The sequence below is a fragment of the Corticium candelabrum genome, chromosome 4, assembly GCF_963422355.1.
Source record: "Corticium candelabrum chromosome 4, ooCorCand1.1, whole genome shotgun sequence".
In the NCBI taxonomy this organism is placed as follows: domain Eukaryota; kingdom Metazoa; phylum Porifera; class Homoscleromorpha; order Homosclerophorida; family Plakinidae; genus Corticium; species Corticium candelabrum.
The window spans coordinates 8,740,429-8,759,183 of NC_085088.1; the positions used below are offsets into that span (position 1 = coordinate 8,740,429).

At 43.4% G+C, this 18,755-nt stretch overlaps 2 protein-coding genes across 2 annotated transcripts; both read left to right on the forward strand.

Moving 5' to 3' along the window:
* Positions 1-6,216: 6,216 nt before the first annotated feature.
* Positions 6,217-6,649, forward strand: LOC134178573 (uncharacterized protein K02A2.6-like). Its single transcript, XM_062645444.1, has 2 exons — positions 6,217-6,226; positions 6,303-6,649. Exons 1-2 carry the CDS (start codon positions 6,217-6,219, stop codon positions 6,647-6,649), a joined length of 357 nt encoding a protein of 118 aa, XP_062501428.1.
* A 9,965-nt stretch (positions 6,650-16,614) lies between these two features.
* LOC134178838 (uncharacterized) lies at positions 16,615-18,580 on the forward strand. The gene is made up of 2 exons (XM_062645743.1): positions 16,615-16,713; positions 16,771-18,580. The coding sequence occupies exons 1-2, from the start codon at positions 16,672-16,674 to the stop codon at positions 17,113-17,115; spliced, it is 387 nt and encodes a 128-aa protein (XP_062501727.1). The 5' UTR covers positions 16,615-16,671; the 3' UTR covers positions 17,116-18,580.
* The last annotated feature ends 175 nt before the right edge of the window (positions 18,581-18,755 follow it).

Consider the following 18,755-nt stretch of genomic DNA (forward strand, 5'->3'; position numbering starts at 1 on the left):
ACAACCACACCTGCGACTCCCACACCTGCGGCACCCCCCTCTCCCGCGCGCACGTACACACGCATACTCACGCACCCACGACCCTATACCTATATAGAAGTCAACTTTGAACGACTCTATAAGATTTATCAGACGTGGCTTTTCACAAGAGCTCCTTTCCAAACCAAGTCGAAACAGCCCGTGCCAGAGCCAAATTTGGATGTTGCTGCCCTGTACCTGGAGCCAAAGCCCTGGACAACCAGAGGCTTGCTGCCGACTAGGGTTAGCTCTGCCCACAACTGGCATACAGTGTACACACCCAGCAAGGTGGCACAACTCGAAACCCAGAAACTATTTAAATTGCACTACCAAAAATTTATTAAAACAGTTTGACAAACGCATGATACAGTTTGTATGCCGTTAGTCACCTGCCTTTAGACCCTTACTACCACTACGTACAGCCAAAACAAAAACCCTGTAGACGGACTACGAGACCATCGTCGAGGTTGTCTGCTGCTGCAGTGACGCTCCAGAAAGATGCTATCGCGCGTTGTTGTTGGGTAAGACAGTTCTTTGACTTGAGAAAAGGGATGTAATCTAGGTAACTGTATTGTGTTGGCCACTCCTATGAGAGGGACACATATACACAATGATTGCCCCAGGATTGTTTCCAGCTGGCTAACAATGGCTGACAAGATAACTGCTAAACTTGTAGCTGTGCAAACAAACTATTATCAAAAATTACATTGAGACATACTAATTTAAACAATGGTATGCTCAATAAGTTAATTTAATTTGCAGATGTCATTATTGTGGGTTACTTATTTAACTATATAAAGTCCAATCAATGTTTCAATAAAGTCGACAGAAAAAATTGTTGCATATAACTATACTATTATATATTAATTGAACTAGTATTATAAGCTTTCTGGTCTTCTTGGTTGCAAACTCCTCTACTACCTTTATACTAAAGTCCATCTTGGCATCATTCGAAACCGCAAAACCTCCCATTTCTAGGAGTGGAAACGGTCGATATCAATCTAGCAGCGAGAGCTATAGCAATAAGACGTCTGCATATCAAAATTTCCTGCAACCACTACTGACTTTAAAGATGTGATCTAATTAATTGTCAGTGGATACCTGATACCACTGACGTCAATACAATTAACAATGAATAGAAAAGCACATTACAGTGCTAAACCCTCGGCCGGTGTATGTAATCACATGTCTCGTCACGTGATAAATGTTTTGCATACTGAGGTTATAGCCCAACCCACTCGTCTCTGCTAAGTTTCCAATGCATTCGTTTAGCTAAACAAAGCGTCTCCAGACTTGCGTACCTACAGGTCAGTCGCTTCAATTAGTGTTTAGAAGGATTAGCCTAATTAACGGCTCTTGAGTGAATACAGTTGTCGGGTACATTGCCACTCGCCATCAATAGTACATGGAGTCAGAAGTGGAATTTGAACCCACGCCCGCAATGCGGACAAGAACTTTCCACTGCCACGTGCTGCAACCGTTTGCTCAGCCGTCGTCTTCCGCAAAGTGGTATTTAGACGGCTCTGATCTCCGTGTCTCGTTTAGACAGACCATTGCTAGCATAATTTCCGTACTGGCGGAACCCGGAGTCAGGCTCTGACAAATGGCATTGTTTGCCCGGTAACAACATCCCTGAAAAAGCGAGCTGGCCGCTTTTTCTCTCGATAACTAATCAAATACGTTGAAAGGATTGGTTGTTTCGCTAAAAGTATATGCGACGGAAAAAGTCTGGCAACGCAAGTATAACGCGGGAGGAGGGTCTGGCTACGCGAGGCTGCAGTTTGGCCTGGTTACCGTGCACATCTCGAGTGCGAGCAGGGCCAAACCGTGCTGGCACGGCAGTTTGAAGTGGGCCATTCCATCATGGCTCGGCTGAGCACGCGTCTACACAACCTTTCACAAGCGAGATGATTCGTGGTGGTCCGGTAGAACTGAAGTGCTCGTGGGAACCGGCTCTAAGTTAAAATTTTAGATAAGTTCGAACATGTGCTAAAATAGTTGCCCATGTGATCATGATTTGTTTCCAGTATGACTCTAATTAAGTATTTTAATGCCACAATGCATATCGTATAGAAACGCCGTATCAGAGATGCCATCTATGGCTTAAGATAGAACAGTCCGGTGATGGCAGTGATGAACTCTAGTTGATACTCCTCTAGCAGACATACCTCTACATGGGTGTTGCTAATAGCACCCTAGCCCCGTCTAGACCTTAGCTTTTGAGGCACCAAACCACACTACGCTGGACCACTACACGTTAGTAGACTATGGACTATATATTTGTGTGTAAATCAGGATCTCCAAGAAAGGCGAGTCTGATCTCCACCGAATTTGGCTCGCGCACACCGAATCCATAGAAGTCGAAAGTAAAGCTGTCGTCGTCTTCCTGACTTCTCCCGCGGCGACGCTATTTCTTGCCGATGGAACTCGTCTCGAACCTGTCTCTATTCGCGCGCGAATATCTCTGTAACGGCCAATCGGATCTGCACACAATTTAAACTGCCCGTTCCCGACGTCGAACGGTACGCGCGGAGCGTGTCGTTTATTGCAGGCGACGTCGGAAAAGGAAACATTTTTTGCGTATATCCGGGTTTTGAAAGAAGCGCCACAATCGTTTGCCCGTTTACGCCGGTCGAGAGCTACCACGGTCGATACACCTGTTTCCCGCAACGCCAGCAACGTCTTCGAAGTGACGACACAAAGGGACTGTCGAACTTTCGGCCTTTGTTCATGTATGTCGATCTTGCCTAGTGTAACGAGATAGCTTGACATCACTAGAGTGACGTCATACTAGTAGTTGTATTCTACCAGTTTTGTATGCCGGACACAGTTGTTAGCGCGTAGTCTTGTTCAGTTGTGTTACAGCTGCTAGTGTTGTAAGCAATAAACTAGCAACACGTCACATGGTGTCAGAGTGAGTGGGATATTCGACAACGCCTGTCTAGCCCGAGAAACACTCAACAAGTTTGCCGCCTTTTTCGTTCGACGACATGGCCACGAGTCAGGAAGCAACTGCAAGACAGCCAGACGCACCAGGCTCAGCACAACATGGAGGATATGCTATCCTCGCTCTGACAGCGAAACCGCCTGCCCCACTCAATGTGGAAGATCGCGCGCACCGCGGTGAGAATTGGCGCCGTTTCGAGCGGGACTGGAAGATATACGAGCAAGCCGCCAAGATCTCCATCGAAGCACCAAAGGTAAGAGTAGCAGCCTTACTGAACATTATCGGACATGATGCTTTAGGCATGTACGATACTTTTGACTGGGGAGACCACCCGGAACACAAAGACAACATTGAGAAAGTGCTTGAGCAATTCAGGAACCGCCTAGTTCCCGAGAGCACTGAGACCTTCGAACGCTACAAGTTCTTTAAGCGGAATCAGGAACTAGAGGAAATTATCAATGCGTATGTAACAGCCGTTATGAAACTCGCTGACTCATGCAATTTTGGCACCTTGAAGGACAGCCACAGCCAGGACCGTCTAGTCCACGGAATCCTTGATGACTCTGTCCGTTTCAAACTGTTAGGGAAGAAGCAGCTCAGTCTAGCGAAATGCCTGGAAATTCTTTGATCCTGTTAGATAACGTTTCAACGAGCACAAGAATTTTCAGTTGATGAAGCAGCACCTCTACACTCAGTCAGGCGTGGACCACCATCCAAGAATAGAAGGCTACCTCCAAAGGAAACCCAAGCGAAAGAGAGTAGCAAATTCAAGCCTCATGCACACAAAGGATACATGGGGAAGACAACTGACTCAAAGAAATTGTGCAGTTACTGTGGACTGAATCATACCCCACAGAAATCAGCATGTCCAGCTGCAGATAGGACGTGTCTCAAATGCAACAAATTGGGAATTTTGCAAGAGTTTGCTGATCGAAACAGACATTCACTACTACAACCAAAAAACCGGTCAAGTATGTAGAAGAACAGGAGGAAGTAGAGTATGTACGATTAAATGTCATCGACACAGCCAGCACAGCACGCAAAGCATTTGCGACGTTCAGAGCTATTGGCACGAATGAAGACATCAGATTTCAGATCGACACTGGTGCATCGTGCAATGTACTGCTATTCAAAAACTATGCTAGAACCACTGGAGACAGAAAAGGCCAAGAATTGTTGAAGACCAACACTATCCTGGTAATGCACAACAACGCACACGTTTGTCCCAAAGGAACATACTGGATCACCGTGCAACAAAATGGTCACATGTTTCGAGTTCATTGTCACATAGTGAATGGAAATGTAACACCGTTACTAAGCCTGAAATCAAGCCAGCAGCTAGGTTTGATCAAGATTGTTGATAGTGACACAGTAAACGTAGTCACAGAGCATACCTTGAGCAGCAACGTTCTCAATGATCCAGTACTACGTCAGTACAAGGACGTGTTCCAAGGCTTAGGATGCCTTGAGGGAGAATACACAATTAAACTGAAGCCAGATGCCAAACCTGTGGTATAACCACCACGCAAAGCACCTGTTGCATTGAAAGAAGCTGTGAAGGAAGAACTGGCAAGGCTCACCACAGAAGGAAAAATAACACCTGTAACTGAACCGACAGCCTGGGTCTCTGTCATGGTAGCTGTGAAAAAGAAAAACGGGAAAGTTCGAATATGTATCGATCCCAGAGACTTGAACGAGTCAATAATGAGGGAACACTACCAACTACCTACATTTGAAGAAGTGGTAACTAGACCCCCAAAAGCCAGAATATTTCAGTCTTTGATGCAAAAACTGGTTTTTGGCAAGTAAAGCTGGATGAAGCATCAAGCTATGTTACCACGTTCAACACTCCACATGGTCGCTATCATTGGAACCGAATGCCTTTCGGTATAACTTCTGCACCCGAAGTGTGGCAGAGGAGAATGAATGAAATAATCGAGGACCTACCTGGAGTGGAAGTTATTGCGGACGACTTCTTAGTCATTGGATTTGGTGATACAGATGAGGCAGCTATCCAAAACCTCTACCAGAATATGAAAGCTTTCCTACAGAGAGCACGTGAACGAAACCTGAAGCTAGCACCTGAAAAAATCTCGTTTGCGACTGAAGAAAGTCTCTTTCATTGGCCACAAGGTCACGTCAGAAGGTATTGTAGCAGATCCTGCCAAGATCAAAGCTACACTGGAAATGCCTACACCAACAGATGTCAAAGCACTTCGACGAGCACTAGGAATGACCAACTACCTCGCCAAATTCCTACCGAAACTGTCGGAAAGATCAAGTATACTCAGAGAATTAGAACGCAATGGCAGCAATTGGCAATGGTTAGACAAACATGAAACAGTGTGGAATGAAATCAAGCTGTTAGTAGCCAGTACCCCTCTACTAGCTTTCTACGACACCAGGAAATATGTCACGATACAGTGTGATGCGTCACAGAATGGGTTAGGTGCAACCCTACTTCAAGAAGGCAGACCTGTCTCATATGCATCTAGAGCATTGACCTCAGCCGAAAAGAACTATGCTCAAATAGAGAAAGAGTTGCTCGCCATAGCCTTTGCTTGTGAACGGTTTGATCAATATGTATACGGCAGACAAGTCACAGTTGAATCCGATCACAAACCGTTGGAGTCAATTGCAAAGAAGCGCATGGAAGACGTACCTAAACGTCTACAACGAATGTTACTTCACCTCCAAAGATACGACTTGCAGATAACATACAAGAAAAGCACTGAACTCTATGTTGCTGACACACTTTCCAGAGCCTTCTTGCAAGAACCAAACCAACAGAGTGAATTTTGCCTACAATTGGAGGAGATCTGCATGTCAGAAGGATGGCCCGAGGAAGAAACACAGCTAGATGAGATCAGAGAAGCCACTAGCAAGAATGAGGAACTCCAGCGTGTAATGCAGTTGATATCAACAGGATTCTCTGCAACCAAGCGTATTGCTCCAACCCCCGTCCATCCATTTTTTAACTGTAGATTTGAACTGTCCTTGCAGAATGGTATAGTGTACAAGGGAGATCGCGTCATCATCCCAAGGACATTGAGAAGCCAAATGATCAAGATGATCCATAGTTCTCATTTGCATGGGAGTTGAAGGATGCTTGAGGAGGGCCAGAGAAGCTCTATACTGGCCAAACAGGAATACTGCTGTGAGAGACTTTGTGTCAACATGTGACATTGCAATTCTTTTCAACTGGAGCAACAACAGGAACCCCTATTGCCACAGAAGATTCCTAATCAACCATGGTCTCAAGTAAGAGTTGATCTCTTTGAGCTCCAGTATACACACTATGTCATAGCTGTGGGTTACTATTCCACCTTTTTTGAAGTGGACAAGCTCCAAGACGCCTGTAGTACAACCGTGATCCACAAGCTAAAAGGGTATTTTGCACGTCATGGAATACCAGATGAACTCAGCAGTGACAATGGTCCTAAATTCACTAGCAAAGAGTTTGCCAGATTTGTGCACGAACGGCAATTCAAGCATACAACGTCATCACCCCACTACCCACAATCAAACGGAAAGGTGGAGAACAGTGTGAAGTCATGCAAAGCACTAATGAAGAAGGCGATAAAGGCTAAATCGGACATTTATCTAGCTCTTCTAGACTTTCGGAACACCCCAACCGAAAAGATACACTCATCGCCAGCACAGACTATTTGGCCGCCGAACTAAAACCCAACTGCCAATGTCAAAGAAATTGTTGATACCAGAAACAGTACCACCTGGAGAAGTCAAAGAAAATCTGCACAAAGCAAAGAGTCTCAGGCAAAATTCTATGATCAGAAGGCAAAACCATTATCACCTATTGAGCCAGGAAACACAGTCCGAATGAAACGGCCAGGTGAAATAGAGTGGTCACAAGCCAAGTGTCTGAAGTCAATAGAACCAAGGTCATATCTAGTAGAGTCGGGAGGACGAAAATACAGGAGAAATAGACGTCACCGTACACATACCTGCGAGCAAAAAGAGACTCGCTAGAAATCTCGAAAACGAGGTAACGTTTTCTCAATGTCTTAGAAACTGTACAGTGCGTACAACTATGCACGGGCGAGTTTCTTTCGGCGTCTACAGCAACAGCTAGTGCGTCATCGGGAACGTGTGCTGCCATCTTAATTAGTTAAAGGAGCGTGTTGTTTATTATTGCTGGGACGGAGAAAAAGGCAAGATATTTTTGCATATATCCGAGTCTTTAAATTTTATTTGTCTTCAACGGGATACTAACAATCAATAATGCAATCAGCCCGGGCAAAGAACGGGATCTGCATGTAACAGCATATATTCTACTTGAGATAATCGACCTCAGAACGGGATATCATTGAACAAGATTATCCGATATAACTCTGAACGAAATTCTTCATGAGAATTCTGTCCGGCTGCTAATTAATTCTTCAGAAAGGAGTAAAAATGCATGTTAATATGATAAATTGTCAGGACGAGATACTCATGCAACAACATAAATTTCCGTACAACCTCAATTTCGCGGACACTAGCTAGATGAACTGTTGCTTTAAACGTATTACAGTGGGCGGATTAACAGTAATGCATACTTCGTGATCTCTTCCTGCGATCGTTCTGAGAGTTTCTTGGATGACAACTGATGAGGCACCAGATATATCGTCAACTCGTCCGTGTACAAGGCATTCCTGGGGTTCCTGATCTGCATGATTTTCTCGTAATCTGCAGACAATGCATCTTCCAACATCTAGAAGCCAATCTGAGACGTCTCAGTTCATCACACTCATGCCCGTGCAAATAGCATGGTTACCCGATCTCTCGAGCATCTTTTTCTTCTTAGGCGCGGGTGAGTTGTGGAGATTAGCGCTGGTCGCTGATGCCGTAGTTCGTTTGAAATAGTGGGCACGCATATGACTTCAATTTGATCCTCCTGCTGTCAAGTCAAGAGCCTTCAAACAGGTCTGGATCCATATCAAGACGGTTTTTCTCGAAGTGAAGACTGCGTACGCCGGATTTGAATTATCAATTTGGGTTATCGAAACACAGTGACTCCAGATGTATTTGTACTACTGTAACCTACAGCCACACACTGACGCCCCATATCTCACATGTATGGGTGAAAGAATTTAAGTCATCCCTCCAATGACGTCAGCACCTTATTCCGCCTTCGCTGCGGAAGTACACGGGAGAAGCAACTTGCACTAGTTCCTATACTTCAGTGTTCTTGAGAAATCTAATTTTACTTTTTGATGCCAGCATTGGAAGATCTTTTAATTCAGCTGATAAAATATATTATGATTTTTACACTGCAGTGGCCCTTTAAGAAAATTATGCCATAGCTCGATCGCCATTACTGTAACTTGAACTTGCAACCCTGCAAGGTCCCAGATGTTTCCCTTCTCCTAATGTACTTTCTAACCAATTGAGCTACAGCACCACACACACACACGCGCGCGCGCGCGCGCACACACACACACACACACACACACACACATACAAAAATACTGCATATTATGCAATTCTGCGTATTCTATACCTTTCATGTCCTTTCGGAGCCACTCAATCAGATCTTTTCCGGAAGCAAACAATTCTAAGCAATTTAACTGACACCTTGTCATGTCTAGAAATCGACTGGCCGAAAGTAGAGCATCGTCCAATACGCTAATAGGCTGGTCCTTGAACTCTTCTGAGTCCTAAATGTCACTCGATTATATCTTTATGAAACTTTAAATCACAATTTTGCAGTTACCTGATTACTAATAATGTCAATTTCCAGTATAGGCTGAGTAAGCTCCAATGTTGAGCACACCTGTTTCAACGTCTTCGCTGCGTTAACTCTTCGTCCAAACTTCCCGTATTGCTCTATTTGCGTAAATCGTTCCTTTGTCCACGATCGCTTTTCATACGAGACGTCGAAACTCTGAATCATTTGAAGTTCTTCCTGAAGTCCGTCCCTATCATCGAAGAAATCACCAAAAATTCTAGAGACCTCACGAAGCCTCATTGATCCCTCGTACACTGTTTTACAAATATCCCGCCATCGTAAAAGTACTACTTCACACAAACCTGTGATTATTTCATTCAGAGCCACTGATTGAGAAGACTGAATCAGTTGTTTCTGCTTCTTCATTTCTTCCCCTTCTTCGATCCACAAACATTGAAATATGGCGCTTTTACTAAATCGCTGGAGCGGCTCTAGAAGAGACTTCAAGTTGTCGGGCATTCGAAGGTAAGTGACAGTAATTCGGCCCGAAACAGAACGTTTGCATAAATGACTAATAGAAAGCTTTGCAACATCAGATTTGGCAGCTTGAGAAAGTGCTTCCAGCTCCAAGCATTGACCAATGCCAAGACCAGCATACATCGAAACAAAGTTGTTTACCAAGTTTCTCAGTCGTTTGTACTCTTCGTGTTCTTCGTTACGAAGATTTAAGGCCGATTCTGCTCTTTTGCTAAGATCATCGCCTTTCTTGCTATCCGCATGACGGCATAGATCGAGAAAGTTAGACTTCATGTCTATCAACATCCATAGTTCTTTCACTGTTACGGTACCTTTTACCAATTCTTCCACAAGTTTCTTTACTAGGGCCACAGCGTACGTGATTTGCTCCGAATGTAAACCTAGTAGCCCTTCGGCTGCAGGAAACTCACCTGAAACGGCACGTCTAATTTAGAGTGCACACAGCTATTACATGAATATTCAAACTGACCGATTAGTCGAAAAAGATATTTCCATGTACAACAAGTGAGAAGATGTCTTACAAACTCTTCTTTTGGTTTGGACCGAGAAGGAAATCGGACATCCAATACGGAACCCAACACTCTAGCCGACCTTGCCTGGCGAGACTGATCTCGTGAACTTTGCCGTAGTCCTACGTCTGCAATTAGAGTCCTTACAAGTTGGTCTAGCTCTTTGCTTCCAATCTAACACATGCGTGAGGTTAATAGATAGAGAATACTTTAGAACTCCTGATGCAATACTGACTGGTGGTAAACGATCCAACGCTTTTTTCTCGCAATATTCATAAGCATTCTCGATTGCCTTGTGCAGGCGTGATTCAGACAATTCAGACGAAGCCCCAAGAAGACAAACAGGATCCATCTGTCATGTCAGTAAATTAGTTGAAAAAGCAAATACAGGAGACGCATGAACTACTTACATGTACGAGTTGACGCTTCAAACTTGATTCTATGGCGTCGTTCCATTTGACTTTCAAGTGATCTTTCAGAAAGACAGAATTCACAATTTTGTCCCACACCTTAAATTAATAGCAATTCATTCTATCATTTAAGAAATAACTATACACAATTAGTAGATAATTACTTCGAGGTCATCCCTCAGGGTTACTCCTTGACAATCCATAAATGTGCACTTAATCAACCACTTTTCAACACACTCAAAGCACATTTGCAACCGCTTTGTAGTGTCTTCCTCGAGCTTTGTCATTTCTGTGACTTCTTGGCCTTTTGTAACAGCGGATTCTTTTGCCAGTAGTTTCATCATGGCAAGAACAAGATCTCGGCATGCTAGAAGAAGGTCTATGTACACCTTTTCTTTAAAATTTTCTGATATTGTTCGCAACAGATTGGAACTCGTTACTACTGCAGATCTGGCGTAACGGATAGCATGTTGAACATTCTCTTCTAAATCTCTGCAGAAGAAACAGCATGTCAACTCTACGTTTGCATGTAATCTATACTGGTAACGGAAACGAACGTTGTCGATTCCATCGACAGTTGAATCAGTCTCTCCATTATTTTAAGCAAACACTTTACCTTTAAAACATAAGACGTCCAAATATTAATTAAAATTTTTGCTGTCATCGTTACCAGCTCACTCCTGTTTTGATGTCGCTGTTGCCACGAAACCAAGACGTTGATTTTGGTAAAATGTTGGTTGCTTTCTCTTCAAGAGCATTGATTATTTCAAACGGTTTGCCCACATTTCTAACCGTCACTAAGTCTTCTAAGCTTACAACATAAAGAAATGCTCGACTAGTCAAAGGATCAACAACAAATAAGGGCAGTAGTCTGTCCAACAGTGAATGGACTGATCTATACACAACGAAAAAAATATATACTTTAATTTTTAAAGATAACATGTACTTTATTTCGATCTATTCTTACTTTCTATGTTCTTCTGTTTTACGAAAGGCCTTTACTTGCACAAAGAGGTCTTCTAGTCCCCACCATTGAGAGCTGTTCGTCGGCAAAACGGGGGGTAGTTGGAATGGTGAAGAGTCACTTCTCATAAAATGTAAAAGAGGCAATGCAAACATGAATTCTGCAGCTTTCTTTTGACCTGACAACGCTTTTTGACAAAGGCATTCGATCGCCTCGAAATGCTCTCTGTAGGAATCGAAAGCAAGCAGAAAATGGCGCAAGCATTGACAATGGTGAGAAAAGCGTAATTAAATAATTATTACTAATACGGTATACCTTGGGTCATGAAACTCGGCTTCTAGCCTTGCATAGCCCGAACACGTACTTTCAGCAGCATCTGGTTGGAGAGCCATTGCACTCAGCAAACCAACTTGTTGCTCAAATGTCAGTTCTATGTGGTATTTGTGTACAAGTATAGCAATTGCAACAGCAGAGACAATTGCTTGAGCGCTGTCTCGTTGTGTCCAGTTCTGCTTGGCAAAACTTAGTAGTCGATCTTTCAAGTGCTTTTGAATGACCTGCACATACATATACTTAGACGTTGAAAGTAAAGCGATACAAGAGTGCAAATTACCTCGGATACTCTATTATCATCGAAACCGTTTACTACCCAAGCAGATGGTCCAACAACTCCATCTTCCCAAACTCGCAAACCTTTAATCGACTCAACAACTGTATCAACTTCTTGTATTGCTTCTTGTGCAGTTACTTCATTCACATTTTCTTCTGCTGTTGCCAGAACAAATCCTTGCCACCTCGGTAACAGTAATTCTAGAGCAATTTTTCGGTTTTCGACGTATCGTCCCCAACGCAGTCTTCCCGTTATGTCAGATAGAGTGCCAGGCTCTTGTCGTATAACATCGTCATATTTTCGATATATTCCTACCACAAACAGTCAATGTTTATTCAAATGTTAGTGTTTCTGCGTAATTTGTGCTTCTACTCTGCCATGAAATCTTTAGTTTTTAAGTGCGCTAGCTTATCTCTCTGTTATGACATGTTATTGCATTCTGAAATTTGTTGAAACATTTATGTAGAGCAACAAGGTAAACACAAGGCTTAACAGCAAACGTAGCGTGCCCTAGAGCTACACGTACATGCACTTCTATAAATTGACGGAACAGACCACGTACAGTCTGTTCAAAACCATTCTAGTATATTGCCATAGACGTTCAAGAATGTTGCAAAATGTTTACTAACTATTACTGTTAGTTTGGTCATTAAAATCACCACCATCATTATTATTAATTAAAAAGCCTTCCTTGCTATGATTTTAATTGTCTCTAGACTGTGTAGAGACACTTTGTGAAGGCCATGTCCCATGCAATCTCCACTATTAACCGGAGAATAGGCCTCCAGCATCCCACACATCTAAATCATATATAATGAACTTTCTGTGATCACCTGCAACAGCAGCAATTTCGGCTTCAGACGCGCAACTGGAAATGTCTGCGAAAGAATTCTACACCGAGACATCAAAATCAGCAGCTGCCTGGTTACTAGACTTTAGGAGCCGCTCGTGTGAGCGGCTGCTGCATGGTAGTGCGAACGGACTGCCCGTTCATCCGAGCGGCAGGTACTGAAACGGAAAACGGAGGCGGAGCGAAGAGCTGCTCAAAATATAAGCAAATTCTATATCAGCGGTTACTAAAGCCTGGTCACATAATTAATCCTGGTTAACTATGTATGTGCCGTTCACTTCAGCGATGCGGCACGGAAAACCGCTGCATGCATGGCTGCGGACGTCTCCGGCGCGAATGTGTTGCCGCGCAGCAGTAGCTGATAGCAACTAACAATCTTGCAACTGTGTCCTTTGTCAGGCTCCGAGTCGTGGTATAGCCGGATAAATTTACCCACGTGACTACCTGCTGAAGTATGCGGTTTTCCTCAGAGATAGTACAGTAGCCTATCCTCCGAGGCACGCCGCTCACATTTGAAGCTTGCCGCTTTTGCTGCGCGGCATCTGTACACAATGTTACCATTTCTGTTCATTTCTGATGAGTGGTGTGCCACTTGTTGCCGCTCACCTGAATGCCACATATTGTGAACCGGTTCATGATGCACGCAGCTCAACGCAGGCGTGGGCCGCGCCGCAATAACGGCGGCGCGGGTATGGTAAACATGCTGACGTCAACCGCAAGGGTTGGCGGTGCCGCGCCACGTTGATATAATCCGGGTTCTATTCGAGCGGCACTGCCGCTTCTGTGGCGGAAGTTATGACTGTGTGCAGCCAAATGAGTGCTCAAGTACGTTCATATCAACTTTTTGCGAAATGCGGGGGCGTGTCACTTCTAGATTGGGGCTTTCCTGCAAGTAAATCCTAGTTCCGCTAGTGCATGGCAACCACAAACAATGAACTGCGTAGCGGTCATGAAAGAGTTATTTACAAACAGAAGTGGAATACAATAGACAATTTAATCACGTACGTGCTCTATAATAATATTATAATTTATACATGTATAAGTAGATCATTTTGCTTACCCTCTTGAAAGTCTCGAAACTGTTTGGGAATTTCTAATACCCGATTAACTGCTTTGGAGCCTTTGTGAATAACTGGCTTAATAAACTCGAACACTGGCTTTTCTTTAGAATTTTCAAAGACGTATTTATAAGCCATCGGTTTTGATTTTAAATCAGGTGGAATGTGCAGTTTTCCTGTCAACTTTGAAAACCCATCCACATTCGGCTGCCTGCAACAACAGAACGTAAGACGTAACAAAAGTACAGCAATTAATAGGACTAGACAATAATACACAAAACAGTAAAAAACTTACCCAACTTCCATGACAACAGCAGGTTTTTGCCAATCACCTAGCCAACTGTGGCCAAAATAAATACAAATCCGGTGTCCCTTGTGGTGGTCAAATTTCCATTCACGATGCAACAAAGCGTGAAAGTCTATCATAAGGCCTGCACGTTCTGATGGACTAGAAGATGTTCTAATTTTAGAAATCATATTATGCATGTATCAGCAGCTAGCAACACTAAACTTGCCTTTTGGGAGAAGAAACGGGAGATACCTTTAGGTCAACGTCCTCCAGCGACAACGCGATGCTTTGTTTAGAAGTGTGAGGCCTACTTTCCATTTCCTCTTGTAACTTCTCCGTAGCCTCTAGGATCTTCTCCATTTCTTCCGGCGTTGCTTTCATTGATTGAAGAACTTTCAGATTGATTTTGCGTGCAACTGTGCTTACGTCGTAACATTGCCTCTGAACAAACTCTTTCAAGAGTTGCTCGCAATTTAGTTTCTCTAGCCAGCGCTTCAAAGACTGGACTTTCTCTTTCGTTCAGAAACCGGAAAAAAAACGAAAAACACGTCCTATCTAGCTAGACAGTTGTATTTAACTTATTTTGGCCACTCATACTCATTTCGTTACTACAGTACGTACTTACTGTGCTATCTAGCTACAAGACAGTCTAAAATATACGTCACGTGAGCACATTAAAAATTTAGCTGTACGGTACTACACGCTGCAAACAATATCAAGTCTTGATTGCAAAAGATATCAAGTATTGATTAAGTCGTATCTACTATGTATACCTTCACGAGATTTTTCTTCAACCTCTTTCGCATCATTTGATTTGGTTGTCTTCCCTGATGCGAAGCGTATTTGGTGGCTCATCGCTGGACAGTTCTAGAACTGCTATTCAGCTCTAGAAATGTCAGTTTTTACACGTTCTTGCTAAAACAATTATAGAAGTGCCAAAAACAGGAAAACGGACACCTCAACTAACAGGTCAGGACTAACGCGCGTTAAAGGGGAAGTCCAACAAAAATGAACTTAACTTGTATGAGTAGATCTTACGAAGACAAATCAATCGGTATACGTTACTCCGTTATCTTCGCTTTTGTATACGAGAACGAGCGATGTTTCTGCGACGTGCAACGCCCACGCGCCTGCTCCGCGCTTCCTGGTGGATTAAGCTCCGCCCACTGCGAACGAATCAATGCGTTTACGGATGACTGCTACGGATATATCGAGAATGCCGAATGTGAATGCGAAGATATTATGAAGATCTGCCTTCTTGCCGTCAGTGGTTCCTCTCTAAAGTAAAATGGTGTCGCTAGAGCTGTTTTCCCGCCAGACTTTGAAGCAGAATTCCTCAATACCACGGTTTACCTAGAGAACGCGCTTGTGCTTGAGTATTTGTTTATTCTTGTTCTTTTAATATCCGAAGAGAAACGTTCAGCGCACCGTCTGGCGTGTGCAACAGAGGAGGACCCTATTTGTACATCCGGCGCGCTGAACGTTTCTCTTCGGATATTAAAAGAACAAGGATAAACAAATACTCAAGCACAAGCGCGTTCTCTAGGTAAACCGTGGTATTGAGGAATTCTGCTTCAAAGTCTGGCGGAAAAACAGCTCTAGCGACACCATTTTACTTTAGAGAGGAACCACTGACGGCAAGAAGGCAGATCTTCATAATATCTTCGCATTCACATTCGTCATTCTCGATATATCCGTAGCAGTCATCCGTAAACGCATTGATTCGTTCTCAGTGGGCGGAGCTTAATCAACCAGGAGCAGGCGCGTGGGCGTTGCACGTCACAGAAACATCGCTCGTTCTCGTATACAAAGCGAAAATAACGGAGTAACTTACACCTATCGATTTGTCTTGGTAAGATCTACTCATACAAGTTAAGTTCATTTTTGTTGGACTTTCCCTTTAAAACTTGTGGTACACTAGCATGACGCGCAAATGGACTTGACTATTGATTGCCCCAAAATATTAAAATTGCAAATTAATTAAGCAAACACTGAGATTGCTAAGTACGAGTAATGAGCGTAGTATTATGTCAAAATTTACTTGGTTGTGATCGTGTCAGATCTCGCTTTCTCGGCTTGAATACTCGAGGCTATGGTAGGCTTGCCCACAAGACAACAGCCATGGATTGCATTAACGTACACAGGACTTCTGCATAATTATGCATAATGAGTCAGGATTCGATGTGTTTATATATATGTAATAGTTAGAACATGGTAAGGTTGTAGGAATCTATCAATGCTAGTGACACTAGGCCCAGCCCTAGGATTAGATCACCGTCAGATGATTTGTATGAATTCAAGAAATTAAAGATTGTGGGTTATAATTTGAAGAAGCTTCAATTTGGGAGTAGACATCTGGAGCCACCACATAGGCAAATAATCTCGTGGCTTAGCTACGGATACAGGTAATGGAGGGCATGCAAGAGTGCTGTTTCCTCTTCAGTACGATATATATCCATTGCTTTCCAACATTGACCTGTCATAGCTCTAATAGATCAGGGATTTATTTGGCCTTTGAGTTACGGACTAATTTGTTTTACTGCGTTACGCTTTGTCCAAAAGATTTGCCAGGTGTATCCGGGATTTTGCATTTGTCTCCGCTAAACTGAAGCTAGTAGAGCTATACGCGGTTTGTGTCGATTTGCTCTGGATCATATAGTAAACTTGAAGTTAGCAGTACTCTGCGGTACTGACAAACCTGTTGCAGAAACATATATCGTCACGTGACCAACACGATACGGTTTGCGCAGGCATTGGTACTCCGAGGTATTCGGTCCCTAGATCCGTTGACAACCCAGTGACACTTCTATGGCAAGTTGGGGCCATCCACCAGCTCAACAACGAGGATACGTAAGTGTACAGAAGTGCTTGTTATGAGGATTCCCTTTGGGATGCACTTGTATCTAGGGTGGGCCACCTTCAACTGGAGGATACCAACAGCACGGCTACGGCAGCAGTGTACCTCCACCGGTTTATGGTGGAGCTCCTTATGGAGGTGCGGCACAAGGACATCCTCATCAACGAGGGTACGGAATCGCAGCTCAACCCCAAGGCGTAGGGTATCAAGGTCAACAATACGGCGCTCCTGGAGGATCTGGAGGGTATGGAGGACATATGTCTGGAGGCCCTGGAGGATATTCTTCTGTTCATCGTGGTCATGGTCCACCACCTGGAGTTGATCCAACTCTGTGGAGTTGGTTTCAGGTTTGTTATGTGTGGAAATGCCGTCATCTAGTGGTATTTTTAATTTAATGGTTGCAAGAATGATAAAAGGTCTTTCACATTTCTTACTCAAGGGATGTGGGTGGTGATGCAACCTTGTTCTACAGTTGTTACTTATAGGTACAGACTTGTAAGGGGCACGCGACTTGTGAGGAATTTTGCACAGTACTGGTCAAAAAGGATTACTCACTTGTAGTAATTGCTGATAATTCAATAATTTGTCATCACTATTCCCACAGAACATGATTGTGGTATTGAAACTAATCAATTACATGTATGCTGTACTATATTTTTGTTTGCAGAGAAAACTGCAGAATTTTGTGTGTTACCAGTACCAACGCTACCTGAGCAATACAATTTTAGATATTAGAGTAGCTATTTTTCATTTGGCAGAGATTACGTTTTTTCCTGCCCAGTTGCTACACTTTGTCCACTAAGCTACCTAGCATTCAGCTGAAAATTTCTTTCACTAATTTGAGCAAATTTTGTGCTGCTGCATTGCAAATTGCCTAAGAACTATCTCAGAGCGGAATGGTCAGGAAAAGACAGAACGTCACCTGAGAATTGCAGTAAAATTGTCACACTGTGGGAAGAAGGTTACAGTCAAAGGCAAATAGCTGAATGTGTTGGCTGTAGCCAGAAAACAGTTTCCAACATAACGAGAAGGCAACGGAAAGCTGGAAATACGGAAACAAAGAGAATTTCCAGGGGACCTCGCATAACTTCCATGAGAGATGATCGCCAGCTGATCCGAATATCGCTTTCTAACCGACAATTAACTGCACCCTTGGTTAGGTCCGAATTTTGCAGGCCAATGGAGCAAACATTTCCATCTCCACTATTAAAAGGCGTCTCCGAGAGGGTGGATTGTTTGTAGAGAGATGGAAGCCACACCTTACAGCTGAGCATCGCGTTTGCCATCTCACATTTGCACAGAACTACAGAAACTGGACAATTGATGATTGGTCACGCATAATCTGGAGATTTCAAAGCAGTGCTAGTGGGCGGGTTATGGTTAAGGTTATGACAGATGTGAAAGTGTTGTAGTTTCCTACCTGTTGCAGTCTCTTTACAGCACTACTCATCAAAGCGGAAGTTAATGCCGTGTTTCCTCGAAGTTCCAGACATACACCCATGAGAACTTAAAACGAACAAATCCAGCATTTTTCTCTCATCGCTACTTGTCCGTGGGCTGATCATGCAAAGCTTTTATTTTCTGCACTTTTGCTCCAACTCTTTCAATTAAGAGGAAGGTTGTACTTTATAAAATAGTAGATAATGTGGTGCTAAAACTATTTTGACTTGTTGACACTCACAAAAATGGTTGGTTTACCAGAGCGAGTTTAAAACGATTGCGTGACACCAAAATGGTGTCTGGTACACCTGCTATTATTTCCGGTTAATCAATAGAGCAACTAAAAATCCCCTGTAGACTCCTGCACATCAGTTTTAAAGCGACACTGTCAAGATTTTATCCTCGGATACCTAGCGTCTAAACGCCCCCGCAAACTTGAATTTAGGTAGAAATTTTTCAAGTTCTCCAAAACGAGGAATTGTTGGCAAGTGCGATTTTACCTGTAGTTATATTGCGTTATCTGCCACGTTTTGGCAATAGATCGACTTTTGTCGTGCTTTGAGTGCCTGACAGCCGATATCGTCGTACTTGACTA

Coding starts and splice junctions, on each gene's coding strand:
- LOC134178838 (XM_062645743.1), top strand. CDS start 16,672: ATGGCAAGTTGGGGCCATCCACCAGCTCAACAACGAGGATAC. Junction 16,714..16,770: donor CAGCTCAACAACGAGGATAC/GTAAGTGTACAG, acceptor ACTTGTATCTAG/GGTGGGCCACCTTCAACTGG.